Here is a 20,756-nt window from a genome sequence, read left to right on the forward strand (position 1 = left end):
ATTATATTGTCCATTTAGCTTGAATTACATCATCCGTCCCTTCTTGCTTTGGCTATAGTGTCCCTTTCCTTTTTTTCTTCTTATCTGATAGCCCTCCTAATTTTCTCTCTTAATAATTTATCCTCCTAATTTTTTTTATCTGTTATTTACCCTATGTATGTAAAAACCTCTCTTTTACCCTCCTAATTTTCTCAAGTATCATAATTTTTTAAAGTAGGTGGAAACCATACATATTTACTTTTTTTTTAAAAATTTGTACAAAATTTTTTGGATGATGCCCATAAATTTTTTTTTTTTTGGATTTCTAATTTTTTTTTTATACATACAAATTTTTTTTTTTTTTGTTGCTCCGTGCCGCGGGTTGCCCGAGCCGGCCGGCTTGCGGGGCTTAGCCCCTGGCCGGCCCTGATTGACTTTGAACTCGTTATATTTTCATGTTATGAATTAATTTTAAGTAAATGTTACGATGAACTTTTATAAAATTCTTATGTATATCTAGAGTTGCATATTATGAATCGCAATTCAAAACGTTATGAATCCAAAGGAATATTGTAGAGACCCGACTATGGGTGTGTATTATATATAGCGAGGTTGACTGGTCATACAAGTCAATTTTGCATTGGTGGCTTGATGTGTATCTACTTATTTGGGGTGAGACGGTATTCCTTTTTAGGTGGGTGAGACTATAGATTTTTTTTTCGTATTATAGCACTTCCCATACTTACACACACGTGCATGTGCATTCATGACTAGATATGGAATATGCTGTATACATTCATGCATGTACTATCTTAAGCTCCGTTCCACTAAGTCAAATAAATACTTATTTTTTAAATTAATGTGATGTATATGATCTGTCTTGTAAAGCGAAAAATAAGTACTTAAAAAATAAAAACCGGCCTAATTGTTTTAGTAGTCACTGAAACAACTGGCTAGGATCTAAAGGTACTGGATAGGCTTATTTGGACTTTGAAAATTAAGCAATCCCTGAAAGTCCTCATTAAACAAAAGATGAGGAAGTTGCTTGTTCTAATTCGCTTTCTTCTATCTACCTACCCAAACAATGGCTTCAGATTAACCTACCCAAAAAAACAAGTTGAATTGGAGAATTAAGAACGTGAGAAAATCAAACACAAGTTAGACAACCAGCTTAACAAAGAAGCCTGTAGCGTAAAATTAGAAAAATGATCAACTGAATAACTAAGCTAGGACTCGGATGATGGGTAAGAAATGTCAGTCATCGTTGTTAACGATCTCCCCGGACTTCACAGTTAACTGAACGGTCGGATTGATAAACGAGCTGGTCAAGCTATATATGAGTTCGAGCTGTATTTCCTCGTTAAAAACACATTCGATATCGATTTGTTACATAAACAAACTAAACTTGAATAGTTTTTAAAGCTCGAGTAAGTTACTACTTGGAGGACTTGGGGCCTTGGTGTGACGCGCAAATGGGCCTTATCTCATCAAGTTGGCTACGTGTGTAAAAAAAAAAATGCATTGATCGGGCATTAGTAAACGAGAACAACACACGTTTTCATTCTCTTGGAAAAAAAATTAATGGCCATAAAGAATTTGAGACAAAACTGCAATAATACAACCGTGTTTTGCTGACTTCTTAGCCACGCTCGATTAGTGACTTTCACAGTAAACAAACTAAACGAGTCGACAAAATTAACGATTTGGATAGCTATTTTTGGGTCTAGGATCAACGAAATCCAGAGTGACAATCACGTACTCATACCAGCTGTCTCTTTTGTATGGTGTAATATAAAGTATGGAAGTGTTGTCCTCTTTTTCAGAGAGGGTGAAATTATTAGTATTTACTGTTAAAGAAGTACGTGTACAAGAAAGTCATCTGTGTATGACTGGTCCAAGATAGAAGTCTATATAATTGGTTCTTACAGGGGGAGACACCCTCCTTTTATAGGCGTAAGGAGGGGGGACGCTTACATCACTGATTACCTATACAAACAGTATAAACATATAATTGGAACACTGCCATACTACTGTTGTTACCTTGACTAATGTAACACACCTATCAAACTGACTACGTACAACTACTCTGTTAGCATTTATTACTACATATACACATGGTCTTTACTAGTACAGTAAAAGCCCATTTGTCCGTCACGTCTGGGCTTTCTGTGTCCCAATCACACCATCCAGGCCACCCCTATTTTCACTTTTCGCTTGTTTGAATTATGGTTTAAAAAATATCCAACCTACTCCAGATAGGCTCGATCAAAGGCTGTTTGAGTTCGGCTCGCCACCTTAAGTTAACCTTGAACAAATTTAACTTCGATCGGCCTCATAGAAAGCAATTAGTACGAATCTCTAAACTTCCGCCTCATAAGAAAGCAAGTACTATGAATCCAGCCCACAATAGGGCACATTTTTTTTTGATCGGCAAAAATAATTTCATTCATCACGATAAAATCGGAATACAAAATGAAATTAGTACAATACAGTAGAATAAAAAATGCATTGAGTAATTTCTTCTCGCGAAGTCCTAACCTACATCTTCTCCTCTAGAATTTTAAGTAAAAAGTTGGCAAGAAGCCAACTAATTAAACACCATAATGCTTGAACCCCACAACATCTCCATTAAAGCACACACCGCGTGAAATTTCATGTACACACTTTTCAAAAGAACCATTGGGCCAAGATCAAACTCCAAAACAACCCAAATGCAAACTGATTGGGCCAAGCCCATTTTCTTTGGGCTGGCCCACACCAGGAAGAGAAACCACAAAAATCCTAATCCTATAGGACCACTGTTGTCGCCTCCAACACCACTCTCTCTTAGCCGCCACCGCCACCTCCCCACCTAACACCACTGTCGCCACACACTACCAATGGCTTTCCCTCTACAGCTTCTCGCTCACGCGATCCTCCTCCTCTCAACCACAGCATCCATTACCATCCTCAACCCTCCCTCCATCAGCACCGTACGCCCGAAAAACTTTGTACCCCCTCCACCTCTTTTGCCACGTCCTCGCCTCCCTCAGCCCTAGTCATACCTTAACCTCCTACTGACAACCACATCTTCCAGCATCGCCTCAACCCTCCCTCCATCACCATCACCATCACCATATATACGCCTCCCTAACCTCGCTTTGCCGCTACAAACCCCACCACTACTTATGTCCTCACCGTCGATCAAACCCCCTGAATCGTGAAAAAATTAAAACCCCAAATCGAAAACCCAATAGGGCACATTAGGCGATCAAATTGTTAGCCTGCGATTGTGCATTTTCTTGTAGCGACCGAAAGATGTTTTACTTAAAAAATCAAATTGTTGGGACTTCAATACTTGCTAGATTTGTCTTCAAATAACAAGACAATTTTATATGCATAATAATTAAACGTGGATTGTGCAGCCTTTTGTTTAACCATTCTCGCAATATTTGTTCACTTGATAATCAAACGAATGTCAACATTTAAGTAAGAACTCCTCTTAAGCACGCTTTAGGAGAGCTTCACAATCTCTAGATTTAAGGAGCCGTTTTAATTAAGCCTATCTATAACTTGACGTGAGTAAAAATTCAAAATCAATTTTCCGCACCACTATAGTCAACTCCGGGCAATAAAAAGCACATTTCATGATCACACGGTTGTTCAAAACCAACCACATTAAAGTCAACTAAATCTGCCACATTCAAACATTGATAGAGAAATAAAAATAATGTACCATGGATTCCAATGAAAAGAAAAAATCTAATCATCCATTATTTTATTCACAGAAACGGCACTAAAGAAAATAAAATACAACGAACGAAATAATCCCAATATGGAGCTAGAAACATAACTAAAGACTCTAGATCAACAAACGCCAAAAGAAAAAATAATAATAATATACACCAGCGGTGTAAATGTTCATCGCAATAGATGTCTCCGGAGTATCAGTTAACAAATTACCAATCGAATCCACACTTGGTAGTTTGAAAAGTAGCAGACGCTTTCCCATTCGAATCCAACGGCACTTTCAGATCGCACTCGATCTTGGGCTTAAACCTCGGAGTCTTAAGCGTACGCAGCTTGAACCTAACCCGAAGATAAAGCTTGACATCGATGCCGTAAACTCCCGAGGCCTTTTCCGAATTGTAATCCGACAAGAGATCATCATTATTCCCCTGGCCCGCCACCACGATATTCTGCCCCTTCAAAACCACGTTCAACTCCGTGGTGTTCTTCTTCCCCTGGTAAAACCGCGGCAGCGTCGACGACGAGGCGAAGCGCTGGCCGCCATAAAACGCCCGCGCCTCGATGCGGTCGTAGTAGATCCCGATGTGCTTGTTGGGGTTCCGGATGGTGAGGTTGAGGTCCAGGTTGTAGTAAAGGGTGTTGGTGGTGGTGTTGAGGTTGAACTGGGTGAGGGCGGCGTCAGTGACGTGGAACTTGACCCTGTTGGGGCGGAAGGCGAGCCAGAAGAGAAAGACGAGGAGGCCGACGGTGAAGAGGACTGTGAAGAGGGTTTTAAAGATTAGGCCGAAGAAGCAGGAACAGGGGTTGCAGCTGCTGCCGCGTCCGGGGCGGTGGTAAGATTTTGACGGGGGTGGTGGGATTGAGGGGCCGTAGTAGGCTCCGTTCAAGTGGGGTTGCTTTGGGCTGGACATGATTAATTGAGAGAGAGAGAGAGAGAGAGAGAGAGAGTTGTGTGATGCTATTGGAGGTGAGAGAAAGAGTATATATAGAGATCAGAGGGTGAGTGGAAGTCATCAATATTGTATTGGAGTGGGAATGGAAGGGGGAACTCGTGTTCTAGTGTGAATAGGATTAGACACGGCAAGGCTGTGTGGGCGTGTTTGTTAGAGCATCTTCAATCCATACAAAATAGAGGATGGATGTAACACATTGAGGGGAGATTTTATAATTTATTCCACTTTTTCTTCACTTTTTCTACTTTTTGGGAGAATCTTTGAGGGACCCACCGTCCTTTTTAGAGTTTGGTCCTCCAAAAGTAAATTTGGTCCTCTAAAAATGGAGGACCAAAAGTAAATTTGGAGTACAAATTTCCTCCAAACTCTAAAAAGGACGGTGGGTCCCTCAAAAATTCTCCCAAAAAAGTACAAAAAGTGAAGAAAAAGTGGAATAAATTACAAAATCTCCCCTCAATGTGTTACATCCATCCTCTATTTTGTATGGATTGGAGATGCTCTTAGAGGAGTAGAATATAGGATTGACGCGGTTGCTTAATTTGAGTGCTACTCCGTGTGGTTACTTAATTTGGTTGCTAAATTCATTTGAGAGGTTCTAGTCCAGATTGGTGGCTGGTTGTGGTGGTTTTGTTTCGCCGGTGTTTGGAGTCCGGCGGTTTGTTTGGATGGCGGCTGGTTTGATCTGTATTTGTTGTTAGGCAGTGGTGTTGGACTGGGCCGGTTTGGCCTGTTTTCGGGCTAGACTTGCCTGTTGGGTTAGGCAGTGGTGTTGGACTGGGCTGGTTTGGCCCGTTTTCGGGCTAGTTTTGCCTGTTTTGTGCTTAATTTTTTCTGATTTGGATTTTTTAGATGCATAGTATTTGGGGTTCAGCCTTTTAGGTGGGCTTTGTCTCAAACGAGTGTCCTTGATTGGTTTCTTACTAGTCATAGGTTTGGGTCTGAGATTAAGCAGATGTTTGTTTTGAACATTTTGTTATTTCTTTACTCCTATTAATTTTGTAAGAATTTTAGGATTAATGAAAATTTTTTGCCATTCAAAAAAAAAAAAATTCAGTTGCGTGGGGGAGGGGAGAGGATAGGAGAGGAGAGGGTGGGTGACCAGTAACTTCGCATTCTTAATGCCTATTTTCGCCTAACTGACCACTCTTCACATTGTAGACGTACTTGGTAGCTCCGGTACCGAACATAATCTTTTTCGTTTCCGATTATGACGATGATGGGCCACCACAGTAGGCGACCACGGGGGCGCATTCCGAAGTTGATTCTCATTGAGGCAAACGGGGCGGAGGGAGGCTCCCACTTGTTTTTTTATCCAAGTGAGTGCGTCTTGAGCTTTACCTCTGTTCCTGACGTTCAGCATATCTGGAGCTCGCTTCCAACCCTCCACCTCCACCAAAAGGATTCCTTTTTCTATTCTTCTTCTGTAGTTTTAGTTTTGCTTCTTACGATGCCACCAAGTACGTAGACGGTGTAGCCTAGAGCGACAACCATGTAATCGTTAGGAGAAAATCTCGAATTCAACGAACTCATTCACCGTAATGGTGGTGGTGATTTTTTTCCGTCACACTCGTCGTCGATGCTTTGCGGCCAAGAATTGCTCCTGGCCACGTAAAATTGCTCTAAGCCGCAAAGAATTACTTTTGACCGCAAAACATTGCTCCTGGCCACATAGAATTGCTACTGGCAGCAAAAAATTGCTCCTAGCCACCAAGAGTTGATTATGGCTGCCAAGAATTGCTCTTGGCAGCCAAGAACAATGCTATGCAGCCAAGAGCAATTCTTTGTGGTCAAAAGAAATTCTTCGCAACCAAGAGCAATTTTATACGGTCAAGAGCAATTCTTGGTAGCCAGGAGCAAAACTTCGTGGCCCAGAGCAATTCTTCACTACCATGAGCAATTTTTCGCGGCAAGGAGCAAAATTTTGCGGCCAGAAGTAATTTTGGTGAGTAATTCTTAACGGCTAAAAGTAATTCTTTGCGGCTTGGAGTAAATCTTTGCGTCTAGGAGCAATTCTTTATGACAAGGAGAAATTCTTCGCGGTCGGGAGTCATACAACACCAAATCGTAACCAATTAAACACCCACAATAGGGCCCATTTTTTTTTATCGACAAAAATAATTTCATTTATTACGATAAAATTGGGATACAAAATGAAATTAGTACAATACAATAAGATAAGAAATGCATTGAGTAACTTTTTCTCGCAAAATCCTAACCTACATCTTCGCCTCTCGAATTTTAATTAAAAAGTTGTAAGAAGCCAACTAAACACCCATAATGCTTGAACTCCATAACAGCTCTATTAAAGCACACACCTCACGAAATTCCCTATACATGCCTTTCAAAACACTCATTGGGTCAAGATCAAACCCCAAAACACCCCAAATGCAACCTGATTGCGCCGAGCCCATTTTCTTTGGGCCGGCTCACACCAGCCAAACAAACCACATAAACCCTAACCCTAAAGGACCACTGTTCCAACACCACTCTCCCTCCGTCGCCACCGCCATCTCCCCACGTTACACCATCGTTGCCACACACTACCAATGGCCATCCTTCTACAACTTCTCGCTCTCACGATCCTCCTCCTCTCAATCACAACATCCATTACCGCCTCAACCCTCCCTCCATCACCACCGTACGCTAGAAAAACACCCCATCCACCTTTTCTGCCCCTTCCTCCCCTCCCTCAGTCCCAATCACGCCCTCTTCCTCCTGACAGCCACAACTTCCAACATCGCCTCAACCCTCCCTCCATCACCATCACCATCACCATCACCATACGCCTCCATATAACCTCGCTGTCACTTCGCCACTGCAAACCCCACCACTACTGCCGTCCTCTCCGTCGACCAAACCCCTTGAACCGTGAAAAAAACCCCGAAATCAAAAACCACAATAGGGCACATTAGGTGACCAAATTATTAGCCGCGATTGTGCTTTTTCTTGTAGTGCGACCGGAAGATTTTTTACTTGAAAAATTAAATTGTTGGGACAGCAATGCTTTTACTAATTCGTCACGAGATTTGTCTTCAAATAACAAGACAATTTTATATGCATAATTAAACGTGGATTGTGCATCTTTTTGTTTAACCACTCTCGCAACATTTGTTCACTTGATAATCAAAGGAAAGTCAATATTTAAAGAAGAAGAACTTTTAAGCACGCATTGGGAGAGCTTCGTAATCTCTAGATTAAAGGAGCCATTTTATTTAAGCCTATAACTCACTCTTTTTTTTTTTTTTTGTCAATGAGCCTATAACTTGATATGAGTAAAAAATCAAAATCAATTTTGCTCACCATTATAGTCAACTTCGGGCAATAAAAAGCGGATTTCTTGACACGGTTGTTCGAAACCAACCTCATTAAAGTCAACTAAATCTGCCACATTCAAACGTTGATAGAGAAAATAAATAAATAAAAATACTGTACCATGGATTCCAATGAACAGGAAAGAAAAAAAAAATCTAATCTTTCATTATCTTATTCACAGCATTACAGCAACTGCACTAAAAAAAATAAAACAACGAAATAATCTCAATATGGAGCCAGAAACATAACCAAAACTCCATATCAACAAAAGCCCGAAGATAAAAAAAGAAAATAAATTATATACACCAACGATGTAAATATTCATCAACATAACCAAAACCCCATTTCAATTTTTTTGGTGTGTGTATTTTTATTGTAAACTAAACAAAAGGGTAAGAAAAAAAATCTGTTTGATCCTAATTTAAGAAAAAATCTTCCCATATAAATCAGTTTTGTTGACGAGGGTGGTCAATAGTTTCGCAATTCATTTTAGTTGTGTTTAAAACGCGTTGCGCCGTGCCTTCAGGCATAGACAAACTCTAATAGTATATCTATAATATAATACTATCATCAACTAACGAACTACCAATCCAGTCCACACTTGGTAGTTTGAAAAGTAGCAGACGCTTTCCCTCTCGAATCCAACGGCACTTTGAGATCGCACTCGAACTTGGGCTGAAACCTCGGAGTCTTGAACCCACGCAACTTGAACCTAACCCGAAGATAAAGCTTGACATCAATACCGTAAACTCCCGAGGCCTTCTCCGAATTGTAATCCGACAAGAGATCATCATTATTCCCCTGGCCCGCCACCACGATTTTCTGCCCCTTCAAAACCACGTTCAACTCCGTGGTGTTCTTCTTCCCCTGGTAAAACCGCGGCAGCGTAGACGACGAGGCGAAGCGCTGGCCGCCGTAAAACGCCCGCGCCTCGACGCCATCGTAGTAGATCCCGATGTACTTGTTGGGGTTCCGGATGGTGAGGTTGAGGTCCAGGTTGTAGTAAAGGGTGTTGGTGGTGGTTTTGAGGTTGAACTGGGTGAGGGCGGCGTCGGTGACGTGGAACTTGACCCTGTTGGGGCGGAAGGCGAGCCAGAAGAGGAAGACGACGAGGCCGACGGTGAAGAGGACTGTGAAGAGGGTTTTGAAGATTAGGTCGAAGAGGCAGCCGCAGGGGTTGCAGTGGTGGTGTTTTCGGCTGGACATGATCAATTGGGATTTGGTGAGAGAGAGAGAGAGAGAGAGAGAGTTGTAGGTTGTGTGATGCTATTGGATGTGACTATGTGAGTCTAGAGAGAGAGAGAGAGAGAGAGAGAGTGTGTGTGTGTGTTGGTATTGGATGTGAGCGAAAGAGAAAGAGAGAGAGAGAGAGAGTGTGTGTGTGTTGGTATTGGATGTGAGCGAAAGAGTTATATATAGAAGAGAGGGTGAGTGGAAAGGCGGCCGGGTAGTCAATATTGGAGTGGAAATGGAAGGGAACTTTGCGTTGTAGTGGATATGGGATTGGACACGGATAGACTGTAGGGGAACAATTGAATATCATCACCGTCATTACTTTCGAACCCTTTTCAAACGATAAGAGATCATTTTAATTACATCAAAGACATAGTACAAATTCGAAATTCATATAAGAAATAAGCTTATTACAATATAAAAATAAATAAGAAAGAAAAAGTCCTCTAAAAAAAACACCCACATGTAGGTGATAAGACATGTGAAAAGATTCGGACTTCTGACCTATTAGTGAAATGTAAGCGTCTTGACCAACTGAATTATACTCGGTTCTATACTTTCGAACTTGACCGACTAAGAATGTAAAAACCTTCTGGGGACTAAGGGTGTGTTTCACTAACTAGCTTGTGTTCTTGTAAAACTTACAAGTATGAAACTTATTTCGGTATTTTTACTTTTCGTAATTTTTTGTTTAGTTTTTCGTCATAATTTCCGGGGTTAGTCGTTTGTGTCGACGAGATGAATCAAAAAAATATAAAAATATGAACAGATGTTGAAAAAATTCAAACAAGATGACACTTTAGACAAATAAGACATTTGTTTGATACTTTTTTCGTCTTAATTTAGTAAACTTTTTTCTTTACTTTCGGTCATAATTTTGTACTGGTTAGACTCCTTTCGTCGAGACAGATGATTAATCCAAAAAATATCACTTGAATCTAACAAAAATTCAAAAAAAACGAACAAAACACAACAAACGGAAAAAATAATTAAGTTTACAATAACTACCCCTAAAATAACTATTCATTTTTCAAATTAAAATTGATCTATTATGAGAAAATGACAGTTGCAAAACGAAAAATAAATACTTTAAGAATAAGAAATTTAAAAAAACGGAGCCTAACAGGGCACATTTTAGGCAACCAAATTGTTAGGCGGCCGGCGACCGTGCCTTTTCTTGTAGCGATGACAGGAAGATTTCTTTCTTTTTTTAGTACTACTTGCTAATTCCTCACGTGATTTTGTCTTCAACTAACAAGACAATTTTATATGCATAATACTAATTAAAGGTGGATTGTGCAGCCTTTTGTTTAACCATTCTCGCAATAGTTGTTCTATTGATAATCAAACCACGGTCAATACTATTTAAATAAAAACAACTTTTAAGCACGCGTTGGGAGAGCTTCGTAATCTCTGGATTAGAGGAGGGTGTTTAATTTTAGAGAATAAATTCTTTACATCGTTGGTGTAAATATTTGTTTCTTTCAAATCAATTACATTGCGTCACGTCGTTATGTTTTATTAATTGGAATCACTGTTTTGACACGTGTCACAATGCAATTAATTTGAAGAAAACAAATGTTTACATCGGCGGTGTAAAGAATGTATTCTCTTAATTTTAAGCCTATAACTTATAACTTGACATGAGTAAAAATTCAAAATAAAATTTTGCTCCCCATCTCTATTATAAAACAGAAGGATGTGGGGACAAGTTATTAGAATGGTTGAGATTGAATTGATCCAATAGATGAGATGAGATTTCTCTTTTATTAAATTGTCCAGCCTTTTTCATTTAATTACAAAATTGCCACCGATCAAAATTACACCCACTTTCAAATTTGAAACCCTATTGCAAGAGCATTCTCCTTCGTCTTCTCTCTCTCTCGACACTCTCATTGGTGTCACCGGCGAAATCCACTAGCGTCGATCCTCAAGTCTGGGCTAAAAGCTATGTTTTGAAGGTAATTTGGGGAAATCAGACATTTGAACCAGTTTTTTATTCTATCGTGCATACCCAGTTGAAGCATTTACTTTACTACCTCACTCATTTTTCCTTTTCTATTTTTCCAGGTATTGCTCTCTTTCTTTTCATTTGTTGGGTGTCTTGATGGTGATTCCAAAATCCAAATCGACGGTATCGACCCATTAGATGTTTTCACCCTTTACAGTACAGAGACTTTTCTTTGTCGTAATTGTAATTCCGTTATTAAAATTGCCTATTTAAAACGTAAAAAAAGTGGGTGTGACGGAGCTTTTCTGTGGTGATGCAAAGAGGTAGGAGGCGGGACTCCATGCCAAAAACCCATGTGACTCTGTGCAGAGGGGTTTTGTGCGAAGGTATTTTTTTTAACATTTTTGCTATGCATATTCATTAGAAGCTAAATTATTCATTAGATTGTAGAGTGGATGGATTTGTTTGCTTTCACTTCTTCATCTTTTTGATTTAGGTTCTTTTTGTATATTTATTATAAATACAATGGTGTGGGGACAAGTTGTTCGAATGGCTGAGATTGATTTGATCCAAGGGTTGAGAGGTATTCTATTCATTTGATTAAAGTGTCCACATCCCACACATGTATTACAACATTGCCATTAGATCCAACGTCCCATCCGGCCAAAACGCAGAAGAAGAGTTGAAGAAGCAACGGAGACACAGAGAGAGAAGGTGAGAAAGTCTGAGAAGTCCCAGAAAGGAAAGGAGTACTGCGAGAAAGCGGAGATCATGAGGTGGAATTACAGCGAGGGCAAAGGGGGTAGTGGCCGGAGGTGGTTGTGAGGCATATGGCGGAGTACTTCGAGAAAGCGGTGGCAGCCGGCAAGCAAGTATTCGAGATGCTGGGGGCTGGGTGTGTTCAGTTTCAAACAATTAAAGAGTAAGCCCTTTTCTTCCTAAATTCATCATAAATTATTGTCTTTGTTTTCTGCTAGTCAGTCACTCACATACTCTCTTCTAATTTTTTGTCAATTTTCTTTTGCAAAGTTAATCGTTTTCTCTCTTCTCAATTTTGGGTGTAGATCTAAGACTTGGATTGACTGATCAAACTCAGCAATGGGAATCTACTGTCCTCAGTAACAGACTCTCTGTCAATTTTCTTTTGCAAAGTTAATCGTTTCCTTCCTTTGGTTTGTGTTTTTGATGTTAGTGTTGTTTGGAGAATCGTTGGTAGTGCCGTAGGCACGGACAATGCTCTAAATTCTTTGTACATCGAGAAAAGAAGAGTTTTGTTCCTTTTTGTATTTAGGTACTTGAAAACTCTCATTTTTGGCAAAGGCAGGATGCGTGGGGCGCGGGCGTGCCAAGACTTGTAGCGCCTAACTTTTGATGAAGATTCTCGTGAATCTTGACTTCTATCGTAAGAGCGATTGCGTGTGACCCAAAGGTTAAAGATCACAATGTGGTTCGTTGCTTGCCACACGGTCGTGGACTTAAAATTTCCTAATCGTATAGGAAATGGATGTAGAAACGTGAAATTTATTACTGCGAGATAATAAAGTTTGTACAGGAAAAGTAAAAGATCCAAACTACTTGAAGAAGTAAGTTTGAATGGGGTTTGAGCACGAGGTACTTGATAGGCTACTTTGCTGAAAGTAGGAAAGTATGATTCGCTGGGAAGACTTTGGTTGTAAGCGTTGAACTTTGATTGGTGTTGGACCCGTTTTTCATCTTGTAAACTTGTATTTATAGGTACTGCAGCAAGCTGATTCAGGTCTGAATCCGAATTCAGCTTTACACCACAGGCTGCCAAGTGTCCCATGATTGCTCCATTTTTCATGCATGCTTGGTAGTGGGCAGTTTCTTTTGGCAGTTAAGGGATCATGGATGATGTGGCAACAACCCCCCACTACTCCCTTGACCTTTGAACTTGGAGGGAAATAACCTCCTCGTCAGAAACCAATTCCCTAAAAACGTGGGCCACACCTCATAGGCCAGAGCTGCTCCTTTCTTCACGGGCCCAACTGTGGGCTGCCTTCTCAAAAAATCATGGGCCGTGCCCCACATATGGGCTGCGTATTTCTTGGGCCCAAATGGAAAATACCCATGGCCCAAGATTTACCCAATCAATTACTCAGCTTTCGGTCCAATTTAATAAAAATACCAATCACGGTTAGCCCGATCCATGGTGCCAAAAACGGGTATAAACAGTACTATAATCAATTAGAATGAACATTGGTTTTGTTTTGGTCGGAAGCATCCAATCTTAATGAAACTGGTGCAATATGTTCTTAGAGGAGTCCGTGATCATTTCATACTTCAAACTATTTCTTTGTATCACGTTAATTTCAAGCAATTTGGGCCACTATCAAGATTTAAAAGGTAATTCTAATTCCAATTGAGGTGGGTAGTGCCGTAGGTACGAACAAGCACTAGTTATATATAGAATTAATTCGCCTTCCCGATCGTGGTTCAAAAGAATCAACCGTATAGTGGCCGTTGGGTTGCTGAAAATAACTCAAGAAAATCTGTGACGATTTCATGAGTCCAGATATCAAAACGAAAATGCATGTGATAAAAAGACCATTGGCTCTTTTATTTGACGTGACGAATAATTGTAAATCAATATAGCTTGAATATCAGGCAAGTGCTAGATTAATAGTAGATTCTTTGTTTAATCTATAGACCTAATGACTTTGTGTGTAACCATTACGTGGTACTCCCTCTTGTAATCTATTTTGAATTTCTGTTTGATCGAAAAAAAAAACAATATATAGTTTTATAGAATACGTAATACCATCGAACATATATACTTATGGGATATAGATAATACCAGTTATCTAGGTATATTTCAAGTAACATTTATACGTTATTGGTTTTCTTATTATGTTATGAATATGGTTTATGCAAACATATACTATCGCATTTTATGAAAATGTTACGAACTTAAGGCGAAAATAAATGTATCTATTGTAGCGCTTTCTTTCATTAAAACTAAATTCCCTTCAAAAACCCAAATAAATTATCGCACACTCAAATGGATGTGTGTGTTGTTAGCAGGTTATTTATATATCGCCAAATCCCTCCTATCTGCCAAATCAAATTAAAATTAAAATTAAAATGGATAGGAATCGACCTTTTCTCTCTCTCTGGCATCATCGCATATCATGGAGACCACACTGGTTGACTAGATTTAGTCTGAATTATTATTGGGAAATTTGCTACACTTTTTTACTAAATTTAGAGGTTCCCATTTGTACAATAGTACTCTGTGCTTATAAATATAAGATAACATGCATGTCTTAAACAAACACAATAAACTCAAACTGTCTAGCCAATAGCTTGAATTGAGATTTTCTCCATCTCCTCCCACTGTAAATTTTGGCTATCCCGTAGACTGCTCCTAACACCTTTAATTATAAAACGAGAGAGAAGAACTGCTTCCTGAATCAATAGTGTAATGGGGGAGATGGACCGAAAAGCCAACCACAAAAAGAAGATGGCTCTCCTCTTGCTAAACGGTATCTTCCTTGCCATCGGAGGCTGCAGCGGCCCCATGGTCATGCGCCTCTACTTCATCCACGGCGGCAACCGAGTATGGCTATCGAGCTGGTTGGAAACCGCCGGTTGGCCCGTCATTTTCATCCCTCTACCTCCACCGCCGCCGGAACGACGGTTCCGCCGCCAAACTTGTCTTCATGCGGGGTCCGGTGTTTGTCGCCTCCATCGTCATTGGTGTCCACACCGGACTTGACGACTACCTTTACGCCTATGGGGTGGCCCGTCTCCCCGTATCAACCTCTGCCCTGGTAATCGCGTCCCAACTGGCTTTCACCGCGCTTTTCGCGTTTATTCTGGTGAAGCAGAAGTTCACCCCTTATTCAATAAACGCAGTGGCGTTGCTCACCGTAGGAGCGGGAATTCTGGCGCTTCACGCGAGCAGCGACCAGCCGGAGGGAGAGTTGAGCAACGCTTACTACTTGGGATTTTTCATGACGGTGGCGGCCGCGGCTTTGTACGGGTTTGTATTGCCATTGGTGGAGCTGACTTATAAGAAGGCAAGACAGGCTATTACTTATACCCTGGTGTTGGAGATGCAGCTGGTCATATGTTTCTTTGCCACTCTAGTCGATCTGCACTATTGGCATGGCTATTAACAAGGACTTCAAGGTATCTCGATCTCCCTCTCTTGCCTGCCGAGCACGTCGATTTTTTTAGGAAGACCGATCGACAACACAAATCATTAAAATTATAAATGTGTACGGTGCGGATGGATGTTGGAGCACCATGTGGAGTTGTGGCGGAGCCCCAAATTTCTTCCCCTGGACATTTTATTCATCATATTTCGCTAAGTGCAGTAAATTTCCTTCGGCAGCATTTTCCCTACAAAGTTTTTCATGTGTCCCATGCTACTCGAGATATTCGGAAATCCCGACAACCTTATGCAAAATAAATGAGAAAGTTGCTAAGAGTAGAATTCACCAAGATCAATCTCCCACCTATAGAGATAAATATCTCTTCTTCCCCATGGGCTATAGCTAATTCCTACAAATTGCATATGAAAAGCCCCTGTCCATGTAAAGTCCAAAAAGACATTATACTTAACTAGTTCTATCTAACAAATCAAAGTTGCATCTCAATATTTTGCAGGCTATTCCGACGGAGGCAAGAGGATTCGGACTTGGTGAAACAACATACTATGTGGTGCTGGTTTGCAGTGGCATAGTTTGGCAAGGTTTCTTCCTAGGGGCAATAGGAGTCATCTTCGCTGGCTCATCTCTGTTCTCTGGTATCATCATTGCAGTTTTACTCCCGATAACCGAAGTCCTAGCCGTTATTTTCTACAAGGAAAAGTTCACATCTGAGAAAGGAGTTTGCCTAGTTCTCTCACTGTGGGGATTTGTTTCGTACTTCTACGGCGAGCTAAACCATAGCAAGGAGAAGAGTGATACTCGTACTCTAGAAACAGAGATGCCGCAAGCTATTAGTGTTGTCACTACATCATGAATGACTGCAAATGCGTATTACTAAATTTGTGCTTGAATTAAACGTGAAAATTAGTCTGTCATATTCACAAAATCTACTAACATGTAATAATGCCTTCAATTCGATGGCTCTACATTTCTATGACAAAGATAATAGTGCACACAATCAATTTCTTGAAAATAAAGTCATAGTATTAGTTATTTACCAAAAAAAGAAGAAGTCATATAATTCTTTCAGTGCCATAAAGTTACCCCGTAACTTTCTCTTTATGGAAAAATATAAAATTTCCATGTTTTAAAAATTAAAATGATCGGAGTTGAGTTGGTTTAATGTAATTTTCTCTTGTGGGTTTAATGTAATTTCCCCTTCCTTTTTACTATAGTCTATAGTAATGGTTTGGATTCCTTTGATCGACTGTCTGGTTCCTAGAAATATGCTTACCAACTGTTCGGTCCCTATAAATATGCCCTGGTTTCAATTTATTCATTAATAAAAAAAAAAAAAAAGAACTTATAAGCACGGGACCGATCACTCGACTGATCCACCTCATTTCTTAACAACTTGAGTATCTTTCTCCCTCAAATCGAAAACCATCTCCCCATTTGATCACCACTGTAAATTCGATGGGATCCAATTCTGGGATTTCAGCTCGTAAATGTGGGAGTAGGCCGAAACTATAGAAAACTCAAGAAATGAACAAATGAATCACAGGAAGAAGAAGAGAGAGAGAAGAGAACAAATCTGAAAACTCAATTGTAATCTGTTGTGTGTTGTGTTACAATGCTGAGATGAGTGCTTATGTATTTGCACGACACAATCTCACCAGAATTAGTTACAAGTACAGCTGTCCTGACAACTGGCCCAACTAAGTACCCACTAAACCATCTTAACCAAACTAACAACTTGACTAATTACATTTTAACAAATCCCTAACTAATGTGTTCTCTTTACAGCCCCCTGCAAACTCATGGGAGTATCCATGACCATGAGTTTGGCCTTCAAAGAAAGAAACCTGTCCACAGATAGAGATTTAGTGAATATGTCTGCAATCTGTGCCAATGTACCAATGTGCCGAACCAATATTTGTTTGCTAAGCACTTTCTCTCGAATGAAATGATAGTCCACCTCCACATGTTTTGTTCTGGCATGGAAGATGGGATTAGAAGCCAACGCAATAGCTGACTGATTGTCACACCAGATAAGATGAGGTAAAGAAGGAGACACATGCACATCAAGAAGCAATTGTTGAACCCAAGACACATCAGCTGCAGTCTGAGCCAAAGACCTATATTCAGCTTCTGTTGAAGAGCGAGCAACAGTGTGTTGCTTCTTTGCACACCAGGAAATCAAATTAGACCCTAAAAACAAACAGAATCCAGTTGTTGACCGACGATCCACATGATCACCAGCCCAATCAGCATCACTAAAACCAGTCAAAGTAAGAGGACTAGGCACAAAGTATAAACCTTGATGAATACTCCCCTTGATGTATCTCAGAATTCTTTTGACAGCAATGTAATGACTCTGTCTAGGAGCATGCATATGTTGACAGGCGAGATTAACGGCAAACGAAATTTCTGGTTTAGTGAGAGTGAGATACTGTAATGAACCAACCACAGTCCTATACCAATGAGGATTCTCAAATAAAGGATCAGGATCCAAACTTGCTGGCTTAGTTGAGGAAGGGGAAGGACTGGGTTTACACTCATGCATCCCAGATTTAACAAGTAAATCTGTAGCATATTTACGCTGAGAAAGAATCAAACTTTTACCATGGTTTTCAACCTCTATCCCCAAGAAATAACTAAGAACACCCAGATCTTTCAGCACAAATCTTCTGCTAAGAACTTTGATCAACTCATAAATATAAGTTGCATTGCTTCCAGTGATTATGATATCATCAACATATACAAGAATCAAAGTCACACTGTGATCATTCTTAAGAGAGAAGAGAGAAAGATCAGCCTTACTATTGACAAACCCTTGTTGAAGAAGAAAACTGGAAAATAAAGAAAACCAAGCCCGTGGTGCCTGTTTTAACCCATATAATGCTTTATTCAGTTTGCACACATAATCAGGATGAGAAGCACTTTTGTAACCAAGTGGTTGTTTCATATAAACCTCTTCTTCTATTACTCCATGCAAAAATGCATTTGTAACATCTAGCTGTCGTAGAGGCCAATCATAATGCACGGCTAGACTAAGAACAATTCTAATGGTTGGTTGCTTGACCACAGGACTGAAAGTTTCTGTAAAGTCTAAACCTTCTGTTTGTTGATTCCCATTAGCGACCAGTCTTGCTTTATAGCGTGCCACACTACCATCTGAATGTTTTTTAATTTTGTAGATCCATTGACATCCTATCACATTAGCCCCAGTGGGAGGAGGGACAAGAGACCAAGTCCCTTGTTGAAGAAGGGCTTGATACTCCTCTGCCATAGCAGATTGCCACACAGAGTGTTTAACAGCTTCAGAAAAATGAGATGGTTCAGTGTGTGGAAGTGTAGGAGTACAAGCAACCGCAGTCAAACTCACAATGGCTTTAGGTTTGACTATCCCATGTTTAGCTCGAGTAGCCATAGAATGAGAGTTAACAGGAAAGGATTGAGGTAAAAGCAAAGAACGTTGAGTAGGAGAAGCATGACAAGAACCAGATGAAGAAGATGAAGAAGGATCAGATGAAGAACTAGAAGGAGGACTAGAAACAGAAAATGTAGGAGTTGAAACAGAAATAGAAGCAGGAGAAGAACACACAGGAGACTCACAGAAAAATTCAGGTGGAGGAGGCACAGAAACAGAAACAGGATCTAAGAAGGGAATATTAGAAGAAGAGGAGGTCTGCAAAGAACCATCAGAAAGAGGAGAAGAAACTGAGACAACTATATCATCAAAAGAGGTTAAAGGAACAGTAAAAGAGGGAGTAACAAAGGGAGTATCAGAAGAGGGAGTAATGAGAGTAGGATAGGGAAAATCATTTTCTATAAACTTGACATGCCGAGAAGTGTAGACTTTTGTTGTTTTAGGATCATAACATCGAAACCCCTTGGTGTTATCACAATACCCTAGGAAAACACAAGGAGTGGACCTTGGAAGCAATTTATGACTTACATATGGTTTAAGCCAAGGAAAACAACAACAACCAAAAGGTTTAAGATTGAAATAGTTAGGAGAGGTTTTGTACAACAGAACATAAGGGACTTGAAACCGTAAAGATGTGTGAGGTAAACGATTAGCTAAGTACACTGCAGTGGTTAAAGCTTCCAACCAAAAGGTAACAGGTAAACTAGCTTGAAGTAAAAGAGTAATGGCAGTTTCAATCAAATGTCTGTGTTTTCTTTCCACAAGACCATTTTGTTCTGGAGTATGAGGACATGTAGTTTGATGAACTACACCAGTAGAAAGAAACAAATGAAGAAGAAAATGATTGATGAATTCGCCACCATTATCACTTCTAACAGTTTGAATGGAAAAACCAAATTGAGTTTGAACATATGCTTTGAAATCAGAAACCTTATACTTAACCTCGGATTTGTAGTGCATAGGAAACAACCAAGAATATCTTGAAAAATCATCAATAACAAGAAGATAATATTTGAAACCTTTATTAGAGGCAACAGGTGATGGCCCCCAAACATCCATGTGTACTAATTGAAAAGGAGCAGTAGTTTGATTGATGGAAAGAGAAAAGGGGAGTTTGTGACTCTTAGCCATATGACAACAGGTACAATCAGGCACAAAAGAACTATTAACAGGTAGACTAAACTGTTTGACTAAAGCAGTAAACAAAGGAGTACTTGGATGCCCAAGTCTTCTGTGCCACAGCTCTGCTGAAGTAGAATGACTAAGAAGGGCAGTAGTTGAAACAGCTTCTGAGGAAGAAGCAACTCCTGAAGAAGAAGACACAACTCTAGAGTGATTCAGAATAGGGTATAACCCCTTGTGACATGGGCCTCTGTAGAGAATCTGAAGTGTGGACTTGTCCTGAATGACAAGACCATTTGAATCAAAGGTAAGTAAACAGTTATTATCTTTAGCAAATTGATGAACGGAGATAAGATTGTGAGTAATGTGAGGAGTATGTAGAATATGAGAAAGACGAAAATTAGCATTAGGTGTAGGAAGTAAGCCATTACCAGTATGAGTGACATGCACTGTACTCCCATTTCCAACCAAAACACCTTCATTTGTTGTTGTTGGCTGAGGATGTTCCAAATTCATGTTTTGCATATTGTTGGTGATGTGGTTTGTCGCCCCACTATCAAAATACCAAGGTGGAGTAGCAGAATTGTTGAAGGTATCAGAACTGTAAACAGTAGAAGATGTAGTAGGAGTTTGTTGCATAAAATAGCTTCCATATGGTCCAGAAGAAGATGGAGGCATGACAAACCCTTCGGTAAAACCAGCAAATGGAGCAGGAGAAGGCATCTGTGATGCATACTGAGGAACACCATAAACTGATGGTAAAGGCATCTGTGGGACAGATTGAGAAACACTCCTAAAACCACCATTAGATCGAACAACCCCTGTATTTTGTGCAGGAGATCTAAACATCTGTGGTGAAACTCCCTGGAACATAGGGATGTTATTCTGAGGAAAACCAGGCATCATATAGTTTGTCCAAGGTAATGACT

At 40.1% G+C, this 20,756-nt stretch overlaps 2 protein-coding genes and 1 pseudogene across 3 annotated transcripts; 1 reads left to right on the forward strand and 2 right to left on the reverse strand.

The window, feature by feature from the left end:
• Positions 1–3,706: 3,706 nt before the first annotated feature.
• On the reverse strand, positions 3,707–9,244 carry LOC131333904 (NDR1/HIN1-like protein 3). 2 transcript variants are annotated; one of them, XM_058368711.1, is made up of 2 exons: positions 9,209–9,244; positions 3,707–4,658 (listed from the first exon to the last, which is right to left on the reverse strand). In XM_058368711.1, exon 2 carries the CDS (start codon positions 4,617–4,619, stop codon positions 3,918–3,920), a length of 702 nt encoding a protein of 233 aa, XP_058224694.1. In that variant the 5' UTR covers positions 4,620–4,658; positions 9,209–9,244; the 3' UTR covers positions 3,707–3,917. The 2 variants fall into 2 exon arrangements, with proteins under 2 accessions (XP_058224694.1, XP_058224696.1); XM_058368713.1 differs by having other exon boundaries at positions 9,213–9,230.
• LOC131333905 (NDR1/HIN1-like protein 3) lies at positions 8,108–9,291 on the reverse strand. Its single transcript, XM_058368714.1, has one exon. It carries the CDS (start codon positions 9,177–9,179, stop codon positions 8,556–8,558), a length of 624 nt encoding a protein of 207 aa, XP_058224697.1. The 5' UTR covers positions 9,180–9,291; the 3' UTR covers positions 8,108–8,555.
• A 5,344-nt stretch (positions 9,292–14,635) lies between these two features.
• LOC131332973 (purine permease 3-like) lies at positions 14,636–16,146 on the forward strand (annotated as a pseudogene).
• Positions 16,147–20,756: the final 4,610 nt, after the last annotated feature.

Source organism: Rhododendron vialii, chromosome 7a (genome assembly GCF_030253575.1).
Source record: "Rhododendron vialii isolate Sample 1 chromosome 7a, ASM3025357v1".
Classification (NCBI taxonomy): domain Eukaryota; kingdom Viridiplantae; phylum Streptophyta; class Magnoliopsida; order Ericales; family Ericaceae; genus Rhododendron; species Rhododendron vialii.

Coding starts and splice junctions, on each gene's coding strand:
- LOC131333904 (XM_058368711.1), bottom strand. CDS start 4,619: ATGTCCAGCCCAAAGCAACCCCACTTGAACGGAGCCTACTACGGCCCC.
- LOC131333905 (XM_058368714.1), bottom strand. CDS start 9,179: ATGTCCAGCCGAAAACACCACCACTGCAACCCCTGCGGCTGCCTCTTC.